Raw genomic sequence first — 15,242 nt, forward strand, 5'->3', positions numbered from 1 at the left:
GAGAGAGACTACAGTAAGAGAGGGAACCCAAGCAGGGGGAATGAGAGAGGGAGAAGCAGGCTTTCCACTGAACTGAGGAGCCTGATGCAGGGCTCAATCCCAGGACCCCGGGATCATGACCTGAGCCAAAGGCAGACGCTTAACTACTGAGCCACCCAGGTGCCCCACTGCTCTTCTTTTCAAACTTATTTTAATAAATAACTTTCTGAGTAAGGAGCCTTTTCTTAAGGTGACTATTAGGAGTTGTTTTCATACTTCTATTTTTGCTCTTGAGATTTGATACTTCAGACCTAAGGCAGGTAGAATGCCTTTGATAGCAATGTGACTTTTTTTGTATAAAGATTATACAATTGAGCAAATTGTGTAGCCATGTAGCCACATGTCTTTATTTTCTTCTGAGGTTACCAGAGACTTTGCCACAGGCTAAATATAAACCTTTTTCATGAGGCATCCACCAAAAATAAGAAACTCAATAATTTTTAAATGATTCTTTTATTTACCTTACCCAAGTGTATTATTTTTCTATGGACACATGTTTTTTGGGCTTCAAGGAGACTATACACCTTATAAATAGCTTATTTCCTATAAAGTTTTATTTTTCTATTAAGTGAACAAAGAGCGGCCCTCTCCACTTGTGTAAAAGCCTTCATAATAAGAAATAGTTGAATTTTAAAAAGTCTGTCATTCATCTTATGTAAGGCACTGATGATGCTAGGGATAGATTCTCTTTGACTTTTTTTCTTTTTTTTAAGATTATATTTATTTATTTATTTATTTGCCAGAGAGAGAGAGAGAGAGAGAGGCAGCGAGAGAGGGGACATAAGCAGGGGAAGTGGGAGAGGGAGAAGCAGGCTTCCATTGAGCAGGGAACCCAGCACAGGGCTCCATCCCAGGACCCCGGGATCATGACCCTTGCCAAAGGCAAATGCTTAACAACTGAGCCACCCAGGTTCCCTTTTCTTTGACTTTAAAAAAATGTGTGACTATATTAGTCAGGGTTCTCCAGAGAAACAGAACCAGTAGGTGAGAGATTTATTCTGAGGAATTGGCTCACACAGTTAATGGGAGCTGAGAAATCCAGCAGTCTGTTGTCTGCAAGCCTGGAGCCCCAGGAAAGCCAGTGGTATAATTCAGTTTGAGTCTAAAGGCCCGAGGACAGAGGAGCTGATGGTTGAAATCCAAGTCCATTGGCCTGAGAAGATGAGATGAGTTATCCTAACTCCATAGGAAGCAAATCCAGCATATTCTTCCTCCATCTTTTGTTCTCCTCAAGCCCTAAACAGACAGATGATGCCCGCCCACACTGGGGAGGGTATTCTCCTAAGTCCACTGATTCATTTTTAATCTCATCCAGAAATACTCTCACAGACATACCCAGAAATATGTTTAATTTGGGCACCTTTTTTCCAGTCAAGTTGAGACAAAAAGTTAACCATCACAAGTGACAAAAAAAAGTAGTTAAATGTGTACTTACATTGTCTGTCATTGTGTTGTTACAGCTCAGTTGCGAACTACTAACATACTTGTGTCATCACTTTAAAAACTGTATTTCAACTATTTATGTGCCTGTCTTCTCCACCAGCCTGTTCTTGACCCATCCTCATCGTCATAGCTACCCTTTACTGGTTGCTTAACAGGAACCTGGTTTACATAGCTTGTTAGATGATTGTGTGAATGAATCAATCAGTAGATTTTGGAGAATCCAGACTTTTAGAGAGCCTATACTCGCGCCTGAAATACACAACTCAAGCTTCTTCAGTATTCAACAAGATTTTGCTTTCTTTTTTTTTCTTTAAAATGGTTATGAAGCTAGAAATAATTCACTTGTTGATGAAATATATAAAGCCACATGGGTCTGGAGGAAAACTTGCTTCAACTTCCAGCTCCATCATCTCAGGCAAATCTGTGACTTCTTTCGTCTCTCAGGTTCTTTATCTATAAAATGAGGATAACAAAAGAAATTACCTAGTGGAGCTGTAGGGTCTGGAGTTTCTGGTGCCTTATGCCCAGTAAGTATTAGTTATTTTTAGTAGTGGTAACAGCGAGAGGAAAATCAGTTCTCAAAATCTAGTAGTAGCAGCAACAAGATCTTGATGTATCCTGTCATGTTTCATGTCTTTTTGTCTGAGCGATTCTAATAATGTGCACTTCAAGAAAGTATACACTCTTTTTTTTTTTGGAAAATCTGGTAGGAAAAAATACCATGTGTCGTAAGAACAAATATAAACCTTTTTTTATACGGTACAAATAGTTCTCTACTTGAGGGGAGTAATCTAGAATTGACTGGTAACTTCTTGCCAGAGTTACTAAAAAGTGGATTGGGGTCATAGCTATCCCATCCTGTGTTCCCAGTGTTCTTGGAATGAATGAATGAATCAAACTTTAGTGAGAAGGCAAACTGAAGCCAATTTTTTAAAAATTACAGAAATGAAATATTTATTGGGCAGATGAAAGGTATTCAGCTATATTTGAAAATTTTTAAAGCAAATAAAATTAAAAACAACTATAGAATGAGAAAGCATATATCTGTTGTTTCTAACACAGCATGGTTCATTATTAATGTTAGCATTTATATTATAACTCTTTGCCAAAGTAAATTAAATTTAATTTAATATTATGGAGAACTGGCTAGGTGCTTAATGATCACAAAAAGATTTTCATTTACACATTTGTATTTATCTCTGACTCTGTGTGGGCATTATATTAGGTTTTCCACATGACAAAAATAATAAATCTCTACCTTCTTAGACCTTGAATAGTATAGGGCTATATACAATATATACTATAATTATACAGTATTATATTATTATAGCCAGAAACAAAAAGCAATGACTTTAAAGTATATTACATTGTGAAATTACATAGTATAGAGACATTCTAGGATGAATGGTCTGGGGTATGTGTAGTTTTTCAGGTAAGAGATGTGGCAAGTCTGTGATTTCATCCTGCACTGTATTCAGCAACCTGCAGATAAAAATGCATCTAGGTTTTGGCTACCAGACTGCTTCTAGAAATAGCACGCTTGGATTTGCAATAAAAATTCAGAGCTCACTGCCTTCCATAGACACACCAAAACTACAACTACATATAAAACATCTCTGAGAATGACTTGAGGACTAGTAAAACTAAGATTTTATGGAACTAAAGATAAAAAGAAAAAGTCACATCAAGACAAGGGAGGCAGAGATGCAGTCTACTCAGGACCCACACCGCCCAGCATGGCAACCTTCAAACAGGAAAATACCACAATTGCAAAGGCCCTCTCTGAGGAATAAGGACCCAACCTCCACATCGGGCTCTCTAACCCAAGAAACCTGCACTAGGAAGATGAGCTCCCATAACATCTGGCTTTGAAAACCAGTGGGGCTTAAGTCCAGGAGAGCCAGAGGACAGTAGGAAACTAAGACTTTGCTCTTAATTAAAGGGCTTATGCACAGTCTCACTTGTTCTGACTCCCAGAGCAGAAGCAACAGTTTGAAAAGTGTTTGTGTTACATGTGAATGACATTCATTGACTAATTGACTAAATTTAGGGCATGGAACTAATCTGGAGATCTGTTGGAAACTTCTCCAAGGATAGAAATAGTAGTGGATGCCATTTTTTTTTCTCTCCCCTTTACCTGGCTACCCTGAGAAGCTGCCTGCCTCGCAGGTATCACTTCTGACATTCTCCATCTACAGTGCTAGTATTGCTTGCCCTGCCCTGGCATTTCCCTGCAGCCCACCCACCCTGGCCTGCGCCACTCCCAAGTGACTCCACCCCACCGCCCCTGACCGGTGACAATGGCACAGCCCCAGGTAATCTCACCCTACAACAACCAGTGGGTGGTCCTCCACCCTGCCATATCCAGAGGGGGTGGGTGACCAGGGGAATTTGCACCTCAGGGTCCTATAAGATACCTTCTACATAAAGCCACTCCTTCAAGACAAGGAGACATAACTGATCTACCTAATCCATAGAAGCAGACAGAGAGTCGGGCAAAATGAAGAGACAGAAGATTATGTTCCAAATGAAAGAACAAAATAAAACTGCAGAAAAGAAATAAATGAAATGGACGTAGATAATCTACCAGATAAAGAAATGGTTACAAAGATGCTTACTGATCTTGGGAGAAGAATGGATGAATGCAATGAGAACTTCAACAAAGAGATAGAAAATACAAAAAGAGAACTGATCAGCTGAAAGAATACAATAACTGAAATTAAAAATACACTAAAGGGAATCAACAGCAGATTAAATGATGCAGAAGAACAAATCAACTTCTCTAAAACAGGGGAGTGGAAATCACCCAATGAGAGCAAAAAGAAAAAGAATTTTTTAAAATGAGGATAGTTGAAGGGATGACATCAAGCATACTAACACTTAGATAGGGGTCCCAGAAGGATAAGAGAGAGAGAAAGGAACAGAAAACCTGTTTGAAGAAATAATGCCTAAAAACTTTCCTAACCTGGTGAAGGAAGAAAACATCCAACTCCAGGAAGTACAGAAAGCCCCAAAAAGAAGAATCCGAAGATAACCACACCAAGACACATTATAATCCAAGTGTCAAAAATTAAAGAGATCATGTTAAAAGCAGCAAGAGAAAAACAACTAGGAGCCCCTACAAAACTATCAACTGGTGTTTCAGCAGAAACTTTATAGGCCAGAAGAGAGTTGCACGATATATTCAAACTGCTGAAAGGAAGAAACAAAGCCAAAAAGACTCTATCTGGCAAGGTTATCATTCAGAACTGAATGGAAGGTGAGGAGTATCCCCAACAAACAAAAGCTAAAGGAGTTTACCACCATAAACTGGCCTTACAGGAAATGTTGAACGTACTTTCTTAAAAAGGAAAAGGAAGGTCATAATTAGCAATAAGAAAATTACTAAAGAAAAAATCTCACTGGTAAGGTGAATAGACAGTAAAGGTACTGGGTCAACCATTTATATAACTATTATGGGGGTTAAAAGACAAAAGTAGTAAAATCCTCTACATTTATAATAATTAGTCGGAGACTACACAAAATATATGTAAAATATGGTGTCAAAAACAAAACATACAGTGGAGTAGAAATCTAATGTTTTAGAATGTGCTCAAACTTTAGTGACCATCAACTTAATATAGACTGGTATATACCTAGGATGTTGTATATGAACTTTATGGTAACCAGAAATAAAATACCTATAATGGATACACAAAAAAATTGAGAGTAAGGAATAAAAATGTAACACTAAGGAAAGTTACCAAATCACAAGAGAAGGAAGCAAGAGAAAAAGGAACAAAGAACTGTAAAAACAACTAGAAAACTACAAAATGTCAGTAAGTAAATATCTATCAATAATGTAAATAGACTAAGTGCTCCAATCAAAAGAAATAGTGTGGCTGAATGGATAAAGAAACAAGACCCATCTACACATTACCTAAAGAGACTCTCTTGAGATCTAAAGATACACACAGACTGAAAATGAAGAGATGGAAAAAGATTTCACAGGCAAATAAATGGGGGAAAAAAGCAAAATGACTTTAAAAAAAAAAAAAGATTTGTTATTTATTGGAGAGAGAGTCGGGGAAGGAGCAGAGGGAGAGGGACAAGCAGGACTCTGCCCTGAGTGCAGAGTCTGATGTGGGGCTCAGTCACAATCTGAGATCATGACCTGAGACAAAATCAAGAGTTGAATGCTTAAGCAATTGCGCCACCCAGGCACCCCACAAAATATGCTTTAAAACAGAGACTGTAACAAGAGAAAGACATAATGATAAAAGGATCATTCCATCGAGAGGGTATGACACTTGTAAATATCTATGCACCCAACATACAGGCAGCTTAATACATAAAAAAAATATTACCAGACATAAAGGGGGAAATTGACAGTAACACAACAATAGTAGAAGATTTAAAACCCACTTACATCAAATGGATAGATCATCCATACAAAAAGTCAATAAGGAACCATTGGTTTTAAGTGACACATTAGTCAAGATGGACTTAAATATATACAGAGCATCCCATACAAAAACAGCAGAATACACATTGTTTTCAGGTACACATGGAATATTCTCCAGGATAGGTCACATGTTAGGCCAAAAATGTCTTAATAAATGTAAGAAGCAAATATATCAAGCATCTTTTCCCACCAGAACAGTATGAAACTAGAAATCAATTACAAGAGGGAAAGTGGAAAAAACACAAGCACATAGAAACTAAACAATAGGCTACTAAACAACCAATGGGTCAATGAGGAAACCAAAGAGGAAATTAAAAAAACTCCTAGAGACAAATGAAAATGGAAATACAGTGTTCCAAAATATATGGGACAGAGCAAAAACAAGTTTATGAGGAAAAGTTAAAGCATATTGGCCTACCTCAAGAAAGAAGATAAAGTTCAAAAAATAATCTAACTTTATGTCTAAAGGAACTAGAAAAAGAACAAACAAAGCCCAAAGTTGATAGAATGAAGGAAATAACAAAGATCAGAGTAGAAACAAATGAAATAGACTAAAAATCCAATAGAAAACATCAAAGAAATGAAGAACTGATTCTTTGAAAAGACAAAATAGATAAACCTGTAACTATACTCATCTTGAGGGAGGGGAAAAAAAAAAGAATAAAACCAGAAGGCTCAAATAGATATGAACATTAGAAATAAAATTAGAAGTAAAAGAGAAGTTATAACAGATGCTACAGAAACACAAAGGAACTTGGGGCGCCTGGGTGGATCAGTTGGTTAAGTGAAAATTGGGTCAGTTCTTAGAAAAAACAATTTTCTAAGACCCCCAACAACAAAGAAATAGAAAATCCGAACAGAACAATTCCTAGTGATGAAATTTAATCAGTAATTTAAAAAACTCCCAATAAACAAAGTCAGGACCAGATGGCTTCACAAGTGAATTCTACCAAATATTTAAAGAAGAGTTAATATCTACCTTTCTCAAATTATTAACCCCCCCCCCAAAAAAGAGGGCAAAGAAATGCTTCAAAAATCATTCTATGAGGCCAGCATTACCATGATACCAAAACCAGGCAAAGACACCACAAAAAAAGAAAATTATAGGCCAATATTGCTGATAAACATAGATGCAGAAATTCTTAACAAATATTAGAATCCAAATGCACCAGTACATTAAAAGGATCACCATGATCAAGTGGGATTATTCCAGAGATACAAGGGTGATTCAGTATCTGCAAATCAATGTGATATACCACATTAATAAAATGAATGGTAAAAATCATGTGGTCATCTCAATAGATGTGAAAGCATTTAACAAAATTTAACATGCATTTATGATTAAAAACTCTCAACAGAGTGAGTATAAAAGGAACATACCTCAACATAATAAAGACCATGTATAACAAACCCATAGCAAACATCATATTCAATATGGAAAAGTTGAGAAGTTTTTCTCTAAAATTAGAAATAAGACAGGATGCCCACTCATGCCATTTGTATTAAACATAGTATTCTAAGTCCTAGCCAGAGAATCAAGCAAAAAAATAAATAAATAAAAGGCATCCAAATTGGAAAGGAAAAAGTACAACTCACTATTTGCAGATGGCTTGATACTATATAGGGAAAAGTCTAAAAACTCCATCAAAAAACTAATAAATGAATTCAGTGAGTCACAGGATACAAAATTAATATACAGGAATCTGTGGCATTTCTGTACATTAATAACAAAGTACTAGAAAGAAATTAAGAAAACAATCCCATTTGCAATTATATCAAAAAGAATAACTACCTAGGAATAAATTTAACCAAAGACATAAAAGACTTGTTCTCTGAAAACTGTAAAACCTTGATGAAAAAAAGTAAAGACACAAATAAATGGAAAAATCAACCTGTGCTTATGGATTCGAGGAATTAATATTATTAAAATGTCCATATTTCCCAAAGCAATTTGTAGATTCGTTGCAATCCCTACCAAAATACCAAGAGCATTTTTCACAGAACTCAAACGACTAATTCTGAAATTTGCACAGGACCACAAAAGACTCCAAGTAACCAAAGTGATCTTGAGAAGGAAGACCAAAGCTGGAGGAATCACACTCCCTGTTTTCAAACTATACTACAATGCTAAGTAATCATAACACTATGGTACTGGCACAAAACAGACACACAGACCAATGCAGCTGAAAAGAGAGGCCAGAAATAAACCCATGCTTATATGGTCAATTAATCTTCCACAAAGGAGGTAAGAATATACAGTGGTGAAAAGACAGCCTCTTCAATAAATGCTGTTGAGGAAATTGGACAGATACATGGGAAAGAATGAAACTGGACCACTTTCATACACCGTATACAAAAATAAACTCAAAATGTAACAGTGGAAACCACAAAATTCTTGAAAGAAAGCATAAGCAGTAAACTCTTTGACATCAGTCCCAGTGATTTTTTTTTTTTTTTTTTTTGATCTGTCTCCTCAGGCAAGGGCAACAAAAGCAAAAATAAACAAATGAGACTATATCAAAGGAGAAAGGTTTTACCTAGCAAAGGAAACCAAAACAAAAGGGCAACCTACTGAATGGAGGGAGATATATGCAAATGACTTTTCTCTAGCTACAGAAGTCCTACCGGGCACTTCTTCCAATAGGATATGCTTCATCTACATTGAAAATCTGTAGTTTGGTGTAGCCACCTTCATGGATGATCTGAACTAGATCTTCTGGATGGTTTGTTGTAGCTTCTCTGTCAGCCCTTGCTGCTTCATCCTGTACTTTTATGTCACAGAGACGGCGTCTTTTCCTTAAACCTTAGGAATCGACCTCTGCTGGCTTCAAACTTTTCTTTAGCTTCCTCTCTCAGCCCTCATAGAATTTAATAGAGTGAGGGCCTTGCTCTGGATTAGGCTTTAGCTTAATGGAATGTTGTGGCTGCTTTGATTTTCTCTCCAGACCACTGCAACTTCCTCCGTATCAACAATAAGGCTACTTTGCTTTCTTATCATGTGCGTGTTCACTGGAGTAGCACCTTTAATTTCCTCCTTTGCATTCACAACTTGGCCAACTAGAGCACGAGGCCTGGCTTTTGGCTGACCTTGGCTTTTGACATGCCTTCCTCACTAAGATCGATCATTTCTACCTTTTGATTTATAAAGTGAGAAACGTGCGACTCTTCCTTCATTCGAACACTTAGAGGTCATTGCAGGATTATTGATTGGCCTAATTTCACTATTCTATTGTCTCCGAGAATAGGGAGGCCCAAGGAGAGGGAGAGATGGTGGAACAGCGGGTCAGTGGAGCTGCAGGACATACACAGCATTTACCGGTTAGGTTTATATGGGCACGTTCATGGTGCCCCAAAACAATTACAGTAGTTACATCAAAGATCCCTTATCACGGATCACCATAACAAATGTAATTAATGATAATGAAAAGTTTAACATATTGTGAAAATTACCACAATGTGACGTAGAGACACAAAGTGAGCAAATGCTAGTGGAAAATAGTACTGACAGACTTCTTGATGCAGGGTTACCATAAATCTTCAGTTGGTTCAAAAAACAACATCTGCAAAGCACAGCGAAACAAAGCATGTCTGTACCTCACTGACGAAACCAGAATCAGTCTGGAACCCTAGCTGCAAGGGAGTCACAGAAATTTATTTTTGAGTCTTCTAGACTCTTCAGAAAATGAAGGCTCACTAGCAGAAGGTTGAAATAGATGCTAATGGAATCTTGGTATAATATCTACCAAAGAGACACACTGGTGAGTGTTTTCCTGGTGCAGCTGGGAAAGATGAGAGATGAACTAGCTTATGAAAACTTGGGGAGGGTGGTGCGTTCTAAGGAGGAAAAATGGTTAAAGAGGATTGGAAGTGAGAAAGAGTATTAATTAACCTAAAAAACAAATGGCAAAACTTTAGGCCTCCTCCCTTACCCTTCCCCACAAAAATACAAATGGCAATTTCAGGAAACTCAAATTTTCATTTAGAGCATTCTTGCAGCAGGTTGAGATGCTACCCTGTCTAATCCTCTACACGCACGCGGAGGTTGTGGCCCTTATTTAGTCAGGAGTTGTGGACAATCTCTTTTCTCATGTGTGAGGAGGCCTGACAGTGACATGAATGTGGAATCAAGCATGAAAGACACAACATAACGTAACAGCTAAGGTGTACCCACCCATTTCCCTTAACTGAGGAGAGGGTCCCAGACAGGAGATGGAGTCCTGTACAGGGAAGTCACTGGGAAGATTCAGATGCCACCTACAGGGTGGTCACTTCGTTCCACAGTGAGGAGGCAATAAGAGATGCTGGAGTCCTCTGGCCGGAGAGATAAATAGAGTGTAAATTCAGAATATTAAACCTCAGAGACACTTTAACCCAACCCTCTCATTTTACATGAGAAAACAGAGAGGCTGAATGTCTTGTTGAGGTTGAATGAAGTCAGTGGAACCCTGGGACTAGAACCCTTAATAGCAAACATACCTTTTTTTAATGATTTTATTCATTTATTTGATAGAGCAGCAGGGAGAGGCTTAAGGGGAGAGAGAGGGGCAAGCAGACACCTCACTGAGTGCAGAGCCCAACGTGGGGCTCAATCTCATGACCCTGAGATCATGAGCTGAGCCAAAGTCAAGAGTTGTCCCCTTAAATGACTGAGCTACTCAGGTGTCCTGCAAATATACATTTTTTCCATGTGTTTCACTTTGCTTTAAAATTGTTCTTTTATGATCATTGTTTAATGCTGAACTGTAAATGTGGTAGTTAATCTAGCTAATTGTGATCACTTTAATATTTAGCTCCTTATCAGATGGCATTCAGAACAACTGCTTCTGAGTTAAGAACAATAAGAAATTAAAATATTTTAAAAACTCTGAATACTGCTTCCTTTAGCCTAGTCCAGGCTTACTCCCAAAGATAGGCTTAGTTTCACCCTTAATGAATTTCACTTCCGTAATCGGTTGTGTTTTAAGAAATTTTGCAAAAATGGTGTAAAGGGGTCGAAGAATTAGAAATAAAGGGTCATTAAAAGGTGACTTAAGTGAAGAATTTCCTCTTGCTTTATTAAATGGTAAGAATTACAGGCAATAAGTTTTATTTAAAATCACCTTTATCCCAAGCCATTTCAAGACACATAGAAAGTTGAATTGCCCCGCAGTGGTCAAAGAGACAGTTTACAAGGGCTGTAAGTGACTTCCAACATGCTCACGGCTGGCTAGCAATCAGTTCTGAAAATGCTGAACCTCTGTATCACTGAGCACAAGGTTCCCAAGGCAAACATTTGCGTGTCCCCACCAGGGTCTGCTCCGGAGAGGCTGAGTCGTGGTGTGGGGTGACTGAACACGCCCAAGACAAGACTGCTTTCTCTCCGTAGAGAGGTTGGGAATTCGAGGGTCAAGGAGAGAGGGGCAAGCTGTGTTGGCTGTCCGTATCCCATAGCATCTAGAATATTCTTTGTGGAAGGAACGAAAGACAACTTCTAAGAATAACGATGCCCTAAGGAAAAAAACAACAACAACAACAACAAAAACACATCTGTTCTCTTGTGGAGCACAGCCCGTTTTGGGAAGCAGCTGCAATCTGCTTTGAGTTACAAGGTGGGCTCATTCCCACCTCCGCACTGCCGGCTTGCCCAGCAGTTGAGGGCTCTCCTCTCTGAGGCTGCTGTAAACAATGGAGCCCTTTATCTCAACATGTTAAATCCTCCTCATTTCCCCATGTCAGCCCACGCAGTAGCCTGTGGAACTATCTCAAGAGAATGCATATTTTCTCGTGAATGTTGGGCTTGGGAAAAGAGTCTTAGTCTGGACTATGAAAAGGGTGACATTAAAGTTTAAACGAGTCCGATATATGTAAGTACCATGTGAAGGTCAGGAGAGCAGGAGAATGGGCAAGTGCCCTGAGATTGGTACGGGAAAGCTGTGCATTGCTCAGTTAGATTTTACTACTTTGGCCTTTTTGCTTTGGAAACAATGGAGGAAAAGCCGAGTAGTGATATCCTAGACACTCCTAGGAAAACGGGGGTTTGGAGGGAATCAAGGAAAAGACATTAAAAGGAAGGAGCCGAGTTCAGATTTCCTAATTTGTCTTCCCTCTGCCTGGCACCAACTTAAAGCCTCTTTTCATCAGGTGAATCGCGCCCAATCTGGCTAAAGCAGTTAAAGGGCTGGCAGGGAAAATGGTCAAGAGGGTTGGGGGGTGGGGGTTCCTGCAAGTTCTGATGCCCACCGGGCCGGCAGGAAATCAAAGAGAGAAGCCTGACACCTCTGGGCTATCCAAGAGAGGCAGGCACCTTGGCCTTGGCCTTGGCCAGTGTTGCTTCATGAGAATTGGGGCTCAGAGTGGCCTGACTTCTCAGAAGCCAGAAATCCATTTTTTGTTATTCTTGTTGAAATCTCCCAGTTTTTAAATAGTATAACAGATTGGAATGCACTCACCAGGTCTGCTAGTTTTCTAACTCAGGTTCATGAGCTTCACCCTCCTTGGTGGTTTTGGGACCTTAAAACTGGAACTTATGACTCACGCACGATAAGTGAAGGGAATAAGATTTTCCCCTCTTGCGCATTTAATAAATCTTCATGTTAGCAGTTAACAAAACTGTATCCATCGGTATTCTTGATGGATTGATACAGGGATGTGTAAGATACAGTCCTGCCTATAGGTCCCAGGGGACTGAGGAGACAGATAAACAGGAAATTATATGACAATGAACTTCCTGAAATTAAACAGATATTCCCAAAGTGGGGTCTGCACTGAAGGGCAATTAACTTTTCTTTGGATGCGAGCTGTGCCTTAAAGGAGTCCATCAGTTCAGTTGAAGGGAGCAGGTGCTTTGTAGGAGAAGCTGGAGGTACAAATGAACAATGATGAAAAGAGGTATATTTGAAGAAATTGCAAGTGTTTATTACAATTAAATGATTATCAATTCAAAACCAAAGGTATTAATTAAAAAAGAGTTTCCTCTCCAGAAAATAAAACTGACTTCTCAAGACCCATCCCAGATTTACTGAATCAGAATCAATGAGGTTTTTTTTTTTGTTTTTTTTTTTTTTGCTTTTTTTTTTATGGGCACCCTGGGTGAGTCTTATGATCAGGCTTGAGTGAAGTGGGTTCTGTTCATCTCCACAGTAGAGATTGTGTCAGATCTGAAAGTAGGATAGTCTGCCTGGATTAACCAGCAGAGCCATTCTGGGTAAGGCAGCTAGCCTCCTTGTGCTTAAGCTTCTGTACCTGAAAAATAGAGCTAGAGTATCTGCTGAGTAAGATTGTCTTGCCAATTAATCAGAAAATACTTAGAACATTATCACTGTCTTGCTCCCTACCTGATCCCCAGCTCATAGTACTAGGTTAAGGCCAGAATAATTCCTCCATAACTATCTGTTGAATGACTGAGACTGGGGGGAGGTATGAAGGGGCCAGATCCTTGGAGTCCTTAGTTCTGCTTACTGTTCTACAACCTCCGGGCAGCCACCCTCTCTCCTCCACATAACCTACCTGGAACCATATTTGTTACCCCCAAGTGACTCATTTTAAAACAAAACAAAACAAAAAATAAAAGTAGCTCTTTTATCCAAAGATTTCTAGGGTATACTTTAAAAAGAAAAAGTTTAAAATAAGGTTATTTCTTAAAAACCTCTGCTATTTCCCTATAGTAAAGTGAGAAAACTTTGTGAATCACTGCTGCTTTAAAAAATTAACAGTTCCACTTCATTTTGTTCTTGTCTTACCTAAGGCCGCTGTGGTACCATCTGCTCAGACACTTAAAATTACTGACTTCAGCTTCAGTGACTTTGAGCTGTCTGACCTAGAAACGGCACTGTGCACAATTCGGATGTTCACTGACCTCAACCTTGTGCAGAACTTCCAGATGAAACATGAGGTAAGAATACAGTCATGTCCTTTGGAGGAGAGAGAGAGAGACAGCGTGCGTGTGCGTGTGTGTGTGTGTGTGTGTGAGAGAGAGAGAGAGAATTAATCAATACACTGTCACCTAATGCCTACCTGAGATTTTTAAAGAAAACGACATTTACTGGTTTCTTACTATTTGTCAAGCACCTAGTTGAAGAACAGGGGAGAGCAAAGGCAGGAGGAGCGAGTGGGGCTGGGGCTGCGGCCAGGGTGGGGGTGGGGGGTGGGGGGGGTCATATATATCCCTGTAAGCTAGTCAGAGGAATGTGGATTTTATCCTGAAAATAATGGTGAGTCACTGAGGAGTTGTAAACAGGGAAGTAACCTGATCCGATCCCAGAGGTTATGATAACATGGTATGGTTCAGAGAAGGACCAAAACACAGTGAACTCCTTTGGAAATGAGGGACTCCAGGCACTTGATGTGAGGCCAAGCCTGTGGTTTGAACAGGGGTTACCCATGTTGGGAGGGGGATGAAAACTGATTTTAACCCCTGCCAATTACTTTAGTCACCTCTCAGAAAACAACAGGACTTCAATCAGTATCTTCTAATACCCATCTGGAGATACCAGGGGATAGCTATGTGTATAGCATCGAAGAATAAGGGAGAAGAGAAAGGATTGTTTGGGGAAGAAAATGTAATAATTTGCCTTGAAAGTTAATTTTTTTTCGGGTCCGTCAGATTTCTAGTCTTATACAGATTTCCTGTCTGGAAATGTAAATACCTTGAAGGTCTCGACTATTTTGCAATCCACAGATTCATAAAATGAAGCCTTATTAATGTATACAGTGTACCCAGCACCATGCTAAGTCTTCATTTCAGCAGAGAATTGTCCTTGCTCTCAAAAGCCTCACAGCTGGGAATGAAAAGGAAGGCCTCATGCCGCTAGGTGAACACAGAGCCATGGATGGAATTCTTGGGGTATTCTTTCTTAAATGTAGCCAAAGTTGGCGTGACTCTTGGGTGAAAACAAAGAATGACCATCTCTGGACTCATAATATCCACTCTTCATGTTGATGGAGGGACATCATATTATGTGATCATTTCATGAAGCTCTCAGGAACACTTTTCAGTGGTTATTGCCCCTGTTTGAAATTCAGATAACATGAGAAGAGTAGAAAAATGATGGATTGTGAGTTCTAGCTCTACCGGTCATTCACTCTTATTTCTTTAAGCAATTACTCTCTCACAGTCTCCGTTACGGTCTCCGTTTCACAATCTGTTACTTGGGATAATGGTGTGACTTCCCCGGTGGCAGTCTTGTGAGAACGACACGTGTACCCACAATGTGACTGTATGTGGCGTACACACATGTGTTCCTGTCTCCCGTGATGTTTTTGCTTCTTATTGTATCACCCCATAGATTTCTCTACGGGAGGCTGTAGGGTTCCTTTTTAAAAGCCTTTTCTATTAATG

At 39.2% G+C, this 15,242-nt stretch overlaps 1 protein-coding gene across 3 annotated transcripts in view; it reads left to right on the top strand.

The window, feature by feature from the left end:
- PDE5A (phosphodiesterase 5A) overlaps nt 1-15,242 on the top strand; it is a 160,005-nt gene that overhangs the window by 106,153 nt on the left and 38,610 nt on the right. For all 3 annotated transcript variants that reach the window (XM_059169445.1, XM_059169461.1, XM_059169453.1), the window contains exon 12: nt 13,650-13,796. In XM_059169445.1, the coding sequence (XP_059025428.1) occupies nt 13,650-13,796 (147 nt within the window). The remainder of the gene's footprint in view (nt 1-13,649; nt 13,797-15,242) is intronic.

Source organism: Mustela lutreola, chromosome 1 (genome assembly GCF_030435805.1).
Source record: "Mustela lutreola isolate mMusLut2 chromosome 1, mMusLut2.pri, whole genome shotgun sequence".
NCBI lineage: Eukaryota > Metazoa > Chordata > Mammalia > Carnivora > Mustelidae > Mustela > Mustela lutreola.